Source organism: Mixophyes fleayi, chromosome 9 (genome assembly GCF_038048845.1).
Source record: "Mixophyes fleayi isolate aMixFle1 chromosome 9, aMixFle1.hap1, whole genome shotgun sequence".
Classification (NCBI taxonomy): domain Eukaryota; kingdom Metazoa; phylum Chordata; class Amphibia; order Anura; family Limnodynastidae; genus Mixophyes; species Mixophyes fleayi.
This window is the reverse complement of record NC_134410.1, coordinates 95,832,998-95,845,941: the sequence shown is the minus strand read 5'-3', so window position 1 is coordinate 95,845,941 and position 12,944 is coordinate 95,832,998. Positions and strand designations below refer to the sequence as shown.

At 37.7% G+C, this 12,944-nt stretch overlaps 1 protein-coding gene across 1 annotated transcript in view; it reads left to right on the top strand.

Moving 5' to 3' along the window:
* Positions 1-12,944, top strand: part of PAPPA (pappalysin 1) — a 373,767-nt gene that overhangs the window by 278,285 nt on the left and 82,538 nt on the right. Inside the window, exons 12-13 of the mRNA XM_075184705.1 lie at positions 1,998-2,133; positions 4,764-4,977. Coding sequence (XP_075040806.1) covers positions 1,998-2,133; positions 4,764-4,977 — 350 coding nt within the window. The remainder of the gene's footprint in view (positions 1-1,997; positions 2,134-4,763; positions 4,978-12,944) is intronic.

The following is a 12,944-nucleotide window of genomic DNA, read 5'->3' as shown; positions in this document are numbered from 1 at the left end:
TATTCGGTCAGTATATCCCTTGTCCTTAAAATTCCTATACAAAATGTCCATTTGTGTTTCCAAAAAGTAATGCTAAAAAAGGTAGCGGAAACAATCAAAATTTTGTTTTTGTTATACAATTCAACCCTCAACCTAAAATGATAGAAAAGCATCTTGAAAAACATTGGGAAATTTTTGGCATGGTTCCTTTACTTGCATCTATTCTACCGAATTGACCAAAAATTGTTTACACTATTGCCCCAGACACTAAAAAATATTATGTTCTAGTCTGTTACCCACAATTAAAGCAATAATAGTAGTATAGGTTGTTTTAAATACACTCACTGTAACGCCTGTCCATTTCTTATGAATACTAAAATCATTTCCTGTCATATCACAAAAGCTGAATACAAAATAGGGATTATACCATAATTAATAAATAATAAAAAATATGATAATAAATAAGTCATCAGCATTATAATTTATTTATATAGTACACTAATTCCGCAGTGCTGTACAGAGAATATTTGTCATTCACATCAGTCCCTGCCCCATTGGAGATTACAGTCTAAATTCCCTAACACACACACACACACACACACACACACGGACTAGCTTTAAGTTTGTCGGCAGCCAATTTACCTACTAGTATGTTTTTGGAGTGAGGGAGGAAACCAGAGCATACGGAGGAAACCCACGCACACACAGGGAGAACATACAAATGCTACACAGATAAGGCCCTAGACGGGAATCGAACTCACAACTTCACCACAGTGAGACAGAAATAATTAAGAAATGTATTTTGTAGAGCACTTTGGCTTTCTAGATTGGTAGGACCTTTAGTGATTTGAAAAGTTTAGCTGATCTCATATATTTGGCTAATATATTCATTGTAGTTATCAATCTCATTGTTCATTTTTATATTTTGCTATAAATGTACTTGTTAAAAAAATAGTGGGATAAATACATTTTTTATATCTCTACAGAATAATTATGTAAGACATGTAATGGCAAACTTGGGCTGCATAAAATGTATTCATATTAAGGATATTTGGTATACCAACCATGAACTATGCATGCATCTTACTCATGCATCTTCCTTACCTCAAACTGACATTAACATTGCTAAGAACCTAAGTCTACTTTTTCTTATAGGGGTCATCGGACATTTTCCAACACTTACTCAACTGTTAGTAACTATATAACTGATATAATATGATCAGCCTATTGGTCTAATCAGCTACTCCCCTTGACTGCTAGCCAATCACAAGCATTTTTCCACCCTGATTAGCTGCCAATTTGCACTAACACTAATCAAGCAAAAAGTAGAAATAAAATATTTTATTTTCCATTTGGACTTTGACATATAAATAAGAAAGAAAACTATTTTTTTTATATTTAATAAAGCACTCATAGGGAGATTATTTTAGTCAACTACACTGTAGTTTAAAATTGTATGTGTGTTTATTTTCTTTTGGTGTAATGCACAGGCGCCTTAGGGACGGACCCCTGTAGATTATACTGAGACTTATGCTGACCTGCAAAGAGCTAGTTTTCACTATAACAATGGGACTCCACACTTGTGGTCTACATTTTATAATGGAAACCAGTTCAAGCTATTTAGTTCTGGGGCAGGTTTTTACAATAGGAGCAGACCCTGCGCTCAAGGTCTTTTCGAGTGTAACCTAGCCTAGTTGTGTAGCATTAGGGCTGGTTGAGGATTTGGTGGGATAGGGGCTGTCCATTTGTATTTATTTATCTTTACTGCACGGTGCAGCATCTATGCTCTGAGCGAACGTAATTGTCAATTACCTCTGCTTAGACCACAGATGCTGCTGTTTAAATAATTTAAGCTAGGAGCAGAGTAGATTTGATTTTTCAATGGCCGTCCAAATGTGCTAGTAGGGCAAGTTTTTTGAGATTCACAAATAAGCCTTTCTGTTACTAATTAAACTAAACACCTGTTAGTAAATAATAATTACAGAGTTTTATTAAATTTTGTCCCTAATATTTTACAGGCTCATTTTTCTCAACATGTGGTTGTTGCTGCCGTGGTTGTCCACTTGTTGACAGATGGAACATCTTACAGTTATCAGAAGCCAGAGACCATCAGTGTTCAATTGATTGATGTCAAGGAACAAACGCACGCTCTTGGTAAAATCATCAATATTACAATTACTTGCTGCTTTTAACAGCCTTTAAATAAACAATAGATTAATTGGTGTTTATGCTATTAAGGGTCAAATAAATTGTGACAGCTGCAAGTATCTCAATGTTAAAAACTCACCTCACTACCAAACATGGAGGCATATCATATCATATCAGGAAAGCAGCTACTTGTCAGATAGAGGGACTCTCTGTGTTCACCATCCTGATTAACATAAGATCAGTCATAGATAAGGATAAACCGTACAGAATTTTGGGTGAAAACTGAAAAGTTTATTTTATTAACAGGAGTTGTACTACAGTAAAAGGAAGTTGGGCTTTGACGTGAAATGAACTATTACTTTGAATTTTCCACTTCTCCGTACATCCAAGCACACTGCTAAATTGTATAGTGGGGAGAGACTGTGCACCTTCATGTGTACTGGGCGGACCATCCAGGTGCTCCAGTGCAAAACTGTGGTACACATCAGTTATACTTCATAACAGTATTTATGAAGCACTTATTTCATGGTGTTTTTTCCCAAAACATGTTAGTTTTGTTTTAAACCATACTTGCAGTCTTGGAATGTCCGGGAAGGTGGCAATAGTAATACCGAGCAACTAACCCCGACACTAATTACCCCTGCAGTGGAAGAGCGAAAGTGACATTCCCGACTTCAACTTCATTCCGAAGATGTCATTTCTCGATAAACTGTTTCTTGTGACTGTTTACAAAAGTGACGTATAACTATTGCGGCGGTTTAAGATCCCGGCAGCCGCATTCATTTTGGTCTTAAAGGGGCAATGCAAGCACAAACAGGCTCTACAATGTACAAGGCTTAGTGAAAAGCCTTGTACAGCCTGGGCCTGCTTGCATTGCCCCCTTAAGAACATAATTAATAGTCCTGCTCTTAAAAGTGATGTCCATGTGGCTGCCGGGATCTTAAACTGCCACAATATTTATAAATCACTTTTGTAAACAGTCGCAATAAACAGTTTATCGGGAAATGCGGAACGAAGATAAAGTCGGGAATGTCACTTTCGCTCTTCCACTCACGGGTTAAGTAGTGTCAGGGTTTAGTTGCTCAGTATCATGTACCTAACCCGTCCGGGAGACTGCTGAGTGTCGGAGAGGTTCCCGGACTCCTGGAAGATCAGGCCTCTTTCCTGGATTTTACACACTGCACTATCGAAATGGGCAGAGATGGGCCTTGATGACACCATTGCATCATCATGGCCCACCACCCATAGTGCGAATTAGGTCATTTCAATACAGGGGGCAAAGCCACGGTGACTTGCCCTCTTACCACTTTTAGTTGATTTCCCTTCCAGGAGGTTTGAAATGTTCTAAACTTCAGTAAGGCCTGGGGATGATATTTAAGAGACCCACTTCTTATTTCTTAATTTTTCAGCAATTGAAGTTAAAAGGCAGCTATGACACTGTGCTGTATACAAAATATGATGTGTTTGGTTATTAAAGCTCTCTATGGATTGAAAATATTTTCAGCCAGAATTAGCTGTTTTTAAAATAACAGCTGAATGACAGTAGCAATTAAATTGTGATAAGTTCTTTAAAAAGAGAAATCAAGCTCCAAAATGAAGATTTGCAAATGCAACTAGTGGGATTTTGTTAAATTACATTATATTTGAAAATAAATTGTACTAAGAGGCTTTGACAGATTCATTGTTGATGGTGGACATAAAATCAAGCACAGAAGGTAGCCACTTAGAAGTCTATGGGTCTGAGTCATTAAGGCAAAAAAGGAGTAAATGTTCTCTGGGACAAACCATGCTACAGTTCAAAGGGTGCAAATTAGTTTAATATTTTGCACATAAGTTAAATAATGGCAGTTTTTTCATCTAGCACACAAATACTTGCTAGCTTTATAATTACTCTGAAATTTAAAGTTGATCTAGGACATGTCCTACCCCAACTATAAATATGTCCCCAAATTTTAAATTTACCTCCCCCTCCAATGCAACATGATTTTGCCCAGTTGCAAATGTTACTCCTTTTTTATGCATTGCTCTCCTTAATGACTCAGGCCCTATGTATCAAGGCAAGTATTGAGGAAAGAGCGGCCCATTTAAACATTTGGTTTGGGAGACTGTTTGTAGGGGGTATGGCTAGAAGAAGATTCAGGGTGGAGCAAGGAGTTAAATGCATTGTAATGAAATTAATCATTTCTATAGGCAATTCATTCTCTGCTTCCATTAAAATACACTAGCAATTCAAATAAATTGTAAAACGTAGATTCTGTTCAGACCATCCAAGATCTCTTGATTTTAAAATAAACCATTTTTAGTAGAGAGTTTGGAGAATGAATTAATGATGAAATCACCCATTAATACGTTTTCCTTCTAATGTAGTAAGTTGTCTTACCAGTGTTCTGACTGCTGCCAATTTGTTTGACATGTTATAACATTTATAAATTAATTGTACAATGAAAAATTCAAATTTTTCAATATACCTCCTGAACATTTACTTATTTTCATGTAAAAATTACATTAATTACTGGATAATATTAATTATTATAGAAGAAAGCTACTATTTGATTTGATCCGTTTAGATGGTTGTTTTTTGCATTAACTGGAAATGTAGCCAAGTTATTCTTTTGCTCATATTTTTCTCACGGCAGGTGTTCACATTCTTAGCTGCAGAAACAATCCTTTAGTCATTCCTGTGATGCATGACCTCAGTCGGCCTTTTTATCACAGCAAAGCTGTCCTCATTAGCTTCACTTCTAATTTGGTGGCCATCTCTGGGGTGGCTCTGAGGTCTTTTCATGATTTTGACCCTATCAAAATCAGCAGCTGTCAAAGAGGAGAGATTTACAGCGCAGCTAAACAGAGGTGAGTAGGCTACCCATTTACATGTTTTATCTTTAAGAACTTGCAGACTTCTCTAGTTTGAAAGGTACAGAAAGGGCAAGAACTAGTGTTATGCATTATGTCCTGGCTATGTAATAGGTAAATGATATTTTTTTTAAAAAAAATATATATATATATGTTGTTTTCTGAGAATCATTGACAAAAATATTTTAGGCAATGATGTATCTGTTTAAAAGACTCCTTTGCTCTATGATGTTTAGGTCACTTGATGAAATTGGGTGACCTGAGTGCAGGGCCGAGTGTTCACTCGCGAGATCTCCTCAGTAAGCAGATTACTGAGCGCCGGGGACGGAGGACTGCACTGACAGTGCTCAGCAGCATTGATCGGGCTGGGGGCGCCCCTGCCCCCACCACCGGATCGATCAATAATGCTGCTGAGGACTTTGAAGGGCCCCCTGGATGCCCGAGGCCCCTGGGCTATAGCCCAGTTAGACCTCGGGTTAATCCGGCCCTGCCTGAGTGTCTCGCAGAGCAACACAGCGTTATGAGTGGCCTCCCTCTGCCACATCATCTCTCCACTCCAACCTGCATATATAATTATGCTTCATAGTCCCAGTGCCAACAGTTACTGCCCTGAGACTTTGAAACCATACTTACATCAGCAAGTTATGGTGGTGGAATAAAGCAGCATATATGTCTGACATAAGGCTCAAATGAAGGCTGCTCAGCAACATGGGAAGTCCTTAGTGGAGGACTAGTTTACTCTGGGCACCCTAACAGCACAGAGGAAGGAGTCCCTGGGGAGGGGGCCTACAAATCAGGTAAGTGGAGTGGGAGAAAAAGTTTACAATTATTAAAAGGAGAAATTTGTCTTTAACCCTTTCAAGTCCAAAGATGGTCCTTTGTTGCTGTGTTACTTTTTTTTAACTTTCAATTCTACCCAAGTAAATTTGTATAATGTTTTCTCAGACATGTATAGGTTTCTCTTGTTGTCAAGTTAAAAATAGATACATTTTTTTATTCTCCATCCTTTAGCTAAAGAAAAGCAGAAAAATATACTTTTTCCAAAATTTTTAAAAGGAATCACAGGAAATTAGTCTGAAATGTATTTGTCTAGCTGTCCCAAATATAGGGATCCCACATATATTTACCTTTACTCAATGTATTTGCAATTTATAAAGGCAAGACAACGAATATGTTTTTTTCTTGTGTTTTTGAATTTTTTTTTTATTTTTTTACTTTATTTCACTTTTTTAAGCAGATGTCTTTAGAAGTCAGTCAAATAGATATTACTTATTGTTGTTACTAATACCATAGCAGTTACTATTACATGGGTGGTAGAGTGGAAATAATGCCTTGCATGGGATAGCTTATTTATTGATCCCTCGAGACATAGCTGACCTAGCTGACCTCCTTTTATTAGGGCGTAAATCACATGGCTATGACACAAAACACAATATGGAAGCACAAATGTTTCCTGATCCATGTCACTAAACCCTGGGTGCTGTCAGTGACAGTTGCGGTCATGAGATGACAGGTCATACAGGAGCACAATCCTCCCATCTCCCTGATGACAGTAAATCTGTGATTTACAGAACTACAAAATGTTCGACAGCTTCTGAATTCTTTACATCTACTGAGTGGACCAGTCAATGTGCTTGTATGTTACTGTACGGGCTATAACGTTTAAATATATTTTCGTAAGTTAATTGTATTTTGCCATATATTTAAAATTAATTTAACCATATATGTTAGTTGTCAGTGAGTCTGTACTTTCAAATAAAACCAATGAATATTCCTTATTAATACCAATTTATATTCATTACGAGGCTTCAGCATCACTCAATGCACTGAATCCATCACTGTTTTACTCTCCTCCTCTAGCTTTACTTCCACTTGTTTCCATGTTTATTGCACAGGTCTCCTTGCTCCTTGAAGGTGACTTTGATAGTTGGGTGTCTAGGCAGAGCATGATGCTGTTTGTGCTAGTGCTCTCCTGGGGGTAAATGTATCAAGCTGAGAGTTTTCCGGCGGGTTTGAAAAATGGAGAAGTTGCCTATAGCAAACAATCAGAGTCTAGCTGTCATTTTGTAGACTGTGCTAAATAAATGATAGCTAGAATCTGATTGGTTTTTCAAACCCGCCGGAAAACTATCAGCTTGATACATTTACCCCCTGTTGTTCTTCTGTTGACTGCCTGTGCCTGCATTGTGCTTATCAAACTTTTCTGCAACATCATAATCTGGATGCTGCAGATCAGATCTTTCAGAAATCCCCAGGGAGACACACCAGACTGCCTCAATGATAATTTCCTGGATACACACTGCTATATGCTGATCAAGTTAAAATCTTTTTTTGGATCCCAGCCAAGATCAACACACCTTAATTGTCATACTGCATTTACTGAGACTTTATATCTAGAAAACTTTGGACTAACTACAAACTTGTATTGATCATGGATGGAATTATTTTTCATTTCAATGGAGAGGCTTTGTTTTATATTCTATGACAGCTTTAGTTTAGATTAGCATTATCAAAATTATAATGCTACAATAACACAAATACTAAAAAAATGTAGTTCATGTTTTAGAAATGCAAATATTTTCAAAAATATTGTGCATAGGTTTATACTGTGCAAAATATATGAGGATTTGCTCAGATTAGGGTAAATTAGAGATTAGCCCTCAACTGAATATTATCTACCTTAACAAATTTCACTGTGGCCATTTTACATACTGGTATAACCTGTTTAACATAAAACACTCCACTGTGTTCAAATGTAAATTGAAATGTGTATTTTCTGTTTTCTTGACCTTAGGGAGGTAAGTTATCAGCCCCTCGATTCCATAAATGCTCAACATCATAGCACCAATATTAATGGCACAACATCAAGTTTTTGATAGAATATGGCTACATATTTTTATTAATATTCCATCATAATCTTAAGGAGCAAACAAGCACCACCAAAGGCCATGAAAACCATGCCAATAGCCAAACCAATGGTCACATATGTCATGTCCATCCAACCAGCCCACAGACTTTCCTTCCTGGTGTGAAGCCTAACTGGTGTGTAATAACCCATTATGTTGGATGGGGAACCCGTCAGGACTGCCGCCCATCCAGTTCCCAATTCCCACCTAGGCATAACCATACAGTCCTGCCTTTTCTGAGGAACAACCAACAAGCCTTCTCCTTTTAACCACCACATAAAGGCAAATTATCCCATGTAACTTCACACACACATTTCTAATTATCACATCTGGGTATTGCACTCCATTGTGGTTTCTTGCAACTTACAGGATCACCAATGTCCACTACATGCCTCTCAATCCGAAACCATTGTAACACCACTTGGTCGGTACCATTTCCCAGATTCTGCCCCAAAGGCACCCTCATTTCTTTCCCGATTATGTACGAGTCCTCACATATTCACATTTTAAAGGGGCAGTAACCTAAACATTCAACAATAAACAAGGTAACACCACCAAGCAATGCCCACACCGGTTTCCTCCTGTTGTTCATCATGGTCTTCTATCACCCTTTGTTTCTTTTTGGTTTTTTTATTAATTTATCCAATTACACCCAGTCAGTAGGCCGTATATATAGTCGGTGCCTGTTTGACCTTCATTGTCCTATGCCCTTAATGGCTGTACCGTCCATGCCCACTCGAGTTGTGGCCTCTCCTATGCAGAAGGAATGTATGCCAAAGTGTGTTGCTTCCACTCCTGCATTATGCAGGCTAGCTGTTACCATGCTGGAAAACTGATAACTCATATAAATAGTGGGCCAGGAAGCTGTGGGCTTATGCAAGAAAACTCATTTACCCTATCTACAGGACATATAAAAGAGATGCTACACATCTACAACTCTCAAACAATTTATCCTGATGAGAAAATCTTCCCACCTCTCAACTTAAGGTCGGCTACGCTGAGCCCCACAGTTTTCTTTTTTTTTGTAATGGCCAGTTTACATTAAGGAAATCCCAATATCATATTGCTACCCCACATTTACCATAGGTACAGTACTGCCACTTATTGTTTCAACATAACTGCTAATTACGTTGGTATTATGACCCTAGGGGAAATCCCAAGGACTTCCCCCAAATAGCTTAGATCCCTGCCCTCTCACAAGCACCAACACCACTGCAATTAGAAGTGACAATTAAACACTAAGATCCCATAACTTGAATAGCATATTTTGATGTCACTGTATGGATTAAGGACTACAGTACATAATACACATATTAAGTGAATTGCTGAAAGCACTGTCCTGTAATAGTTGCAGATTATTTTTGAGGAGGGTGGGCACCAAAGCTCTTTTTCACCCTGGATTTCACTGAGTTTAGAACAGGCTCTGTTACTTACTTTGGTGGATAAGGCAAAATATTTGGACCAACACTTTTTTAATATTGGTGGCAATAATGGATAGACATCTTAAAATTACAACCCTCTCATACCAACTGTTACTTGTAAACCAACCAAGATTATAATTTTCACAATATATTATATGGCTTTTAATTCTAGTATTCACAGAACCACATCAATTAAGCAGTATGTTGATGATTTTTATGATAATTTCCCAAATCTGGACGTTGTGTAATAATTGTGAAAGCAGGAATTTGAAGCTTGCAGTTGTGTTTTGTTTTTTTGGTTTCCTTTTTTTTTTATAAGAAATCTACATGTGGCCTGTCCTCAGAAAAACAATTTCCTCAATGAAAATTCATACAAATCCTTGGCTGCTTTTCAGCGAGAAAGCTAAAATCATTTAAAACAACTCGCTCTTATTCTAGAGGAATATATATATTATAAGGACAACAATATGCTCAACACTTAACACATGTTGCTTCAGTTAATATATCAATGGGTGAAAAAAAGATTAAAATAACAGTTTAAAATAAAATATACTTATTTTATCAACAGTTTGTGTAAAAAAGGGGCTAATAGCAAGGCAAATACTTTATAACCATTTAATAACTAATCTTATTAATTAACCACTCTCAAATGCAGTTTCCAGTTTATCCAAGAAATACTTTTCTGCTCTGAGTTAAATCTCTGTTAAACGTATGTACCACTATATATTATTCACATACCATAGCATAACAGAGATCCTAGACATTGGACTTACAATCATATACATGCAATTTCACCGTGACAATGAGACTTATATCTGGAAAGATTTCATGAGATGCAGAGCTTCAGTTAAGATATTATATATTCTCATTAACATAACAATATTATACATAATATAAAACAATTTAGCATAGATGGTTCAATACATCATAAAGTTTCCTTTTACAGTGGATTCTTTTCCTGTTTTATGTATGTGTATAAGTACTTTAATACATAATTGCCAACTCCCGGAGGGGGCGTGACTGGAGGGCGGGAGGGGGCGGGGCGAGGTCAATTGCATCATTTTGCCTCCCCCACCCCCCCTACCACCGTCGCGGGTGGCGGGGCCAAAATGACGCGATTGGCCTCACCCCACCCCCTCCAGCCCTCCAAAATGGCGTGAATCACTGAGAATCGCGTCAAATGACGCGATTCTCTGTGAAATCCAGGATGCGGGAGAAATGCCAGCTCGTCTGGGAGCCCGGGAGACTGACCAGAATTTCGGGAGTCTCCTGGACTTTCTCGGGAGAGTTGGCAAGTATGCTTTAATGGTGTGTGCGTATGTGTATGTGTGTATACAGTAGGTACACAAAATGAGAAATCTTTAGAAGTGAAAACAAGGTGCTGCTTAATTACACTCAGTGTGCCAACTTCACTCACATGAATTCCTGGAAAAAAACATAGAAGTTTAAAGACAAAGCGCTCCCCTTGGAACAAAAACACAGCACTAAACTAATACAGCATGAAGGTAACAATAGATGTCCTCAGTGAATATCAAAGAAGGAAAGAGTCCACTTCTAATTTCCAGAACAGAGGAAAATGTCCCTTATCCATAAGCCATGCCAGAATATATGTAAAAGTAGAAACAAAAAAACCAATAGTGTTATACTGCCGTTTTGTGTGATGGAAAACATCTAGTGCTAATAAGATGAAGTAAAAAGTTTTAGAAATTGCACCCCACACGTTTGATCACCAACACACACCCCTCTGTGGTTGCACAAACTGTGTTTAAATTTTAAAGCGCCTCTGCATATTCAACTGTTGGCTTACTAACATTAGTGACCTCCGAAGTCATTTCTATAATTCATATCCGAGATATTTCATAGAAAGTAAAGCATTTAGCATAACATCTTCCAACATTTTTATTTAAACAAACTTTATCAATTTATAAAACATTAGAATTTTAAAAGTATCTGGTGTTAGGCGGTTCTCCCTACTAAATGTAGTGTCCTTTAATAGCAATGAACAGAGTCTAGTAGATAATACCCAGGTTTACATGTTCAGCAGTTCTTCAGTGAAGTTCCCCATATATAAATGACAGAACCACCAATTCCCTAGTCATGTACCACTCTGACGCGTTTCAACCTAAAGAGGTCTTTGTAAGGTAGTAAAGAGATTGGGGGTAGGTTCTGGTATTGATTGGTGTAAACCCTGTATTACCTTCGAATTTCACAATTAAAAGTATCCAATTAAAAAACACATATGCTGTTTATTTTAAAACACCTCAAACAGTACTTTTCCTAAAAATACACCATATTCAGTATTCACAAAATGGAAGTGATGTTCCGTTAAACAGAACAATAAACATACAATTTCAAAACTGTGATCATATCACAGACACGCGGATGTATACAGCACATCATGGTGCACACGACAGCCTGCAACATACAGCGCAGTGCCGTTATCATATAGAGCCGCCCATCACTGTAATGACTTCATCACAAGATGAGCGGGGGAGAAAAGAGGTGCAGGTGCAGTCACTACTTTACTGTTTGATTGCACTTTTATTTATTTAGTAAAATATTTAAATGGAAGATAGTCTACACATAAAACCCTATTTCTCTGTACCATTGAATGACTGTCAAAGTGAAATTAAATATCACACACAGAACAGTGCTACCCAATGCCAAGTTAGCGTAAACAAGATCAAATATTTGCTTCTAATGAACAGTCAATCTTCTGAGTGTCACTGGCTGACAGAGAGGTTGTTGGTTGGTAGTGAACAGTCTGTGCCACTAGCAGTTGTCATTGGATATTGTTAGTATTTATTTAATTTTGTACTTATGTTATTTTGACATTTTATTGTATGTTCTAACCCGCTATGCAGGGCGCTGCGGAACGATTGTGGCACCTCATAAATAAAAGATAGTAATAATTGAATGAGAAGGTGTTCTATGTCATTGAATAGCTTCAGCATTAAGCAGGATAAACTAAGTAAATGGAAAGACTTCATTAAAAGTTACAATTTCAAAACCATCAGCTTTTTAAAAAAAATGAAATTCAAAATACTCTGACACATGAGCTAAACTAATTCTACTTCATTCTCTCAAATTATTTTTATGTCTGGAAAATATTCTGGCTGTGCCTGGTAAATTGTGTGTCCCCCTATAAATCTTGTGTTGGCTGGGTGACAGGTATAGGAGGACCTCCTTTGATTCTGCCTTTAGGTTGGAGCCTGGTAGTCAGAGTAGCCAGGCATTTGTGCCTCCCATCCTGTACAGTGAAGCTTCCCACTGATGGAGGAAGTAGGACAGGTAACGGAAGGCACAGACACTTGATTACACTTTTACAACTGTAAATTTCCTGCTGGTGCCATGTAGTCTCTTTCCCCTTTGTATTATTTGTAAAGTAGCACAGTTCTTTAACATATTTAAAGAAATGTTACCCTAGTTGTTTAAACAGGGGCTCCAGCACGGTCATTTCAAGACACTATCAATCTTCTCTTATTTTTACATGTACACTGCATCCCCTGTCAAGTCAGTTTAACAACAAAGAGGAAGGGTCTCGCTGCCTGCGTCTCCTCACCAATGGATACATTCACTATTATTCTGGTGCATGCAGTAGCTTGTTACTACACACATTGAAAACTAACCCTCACAC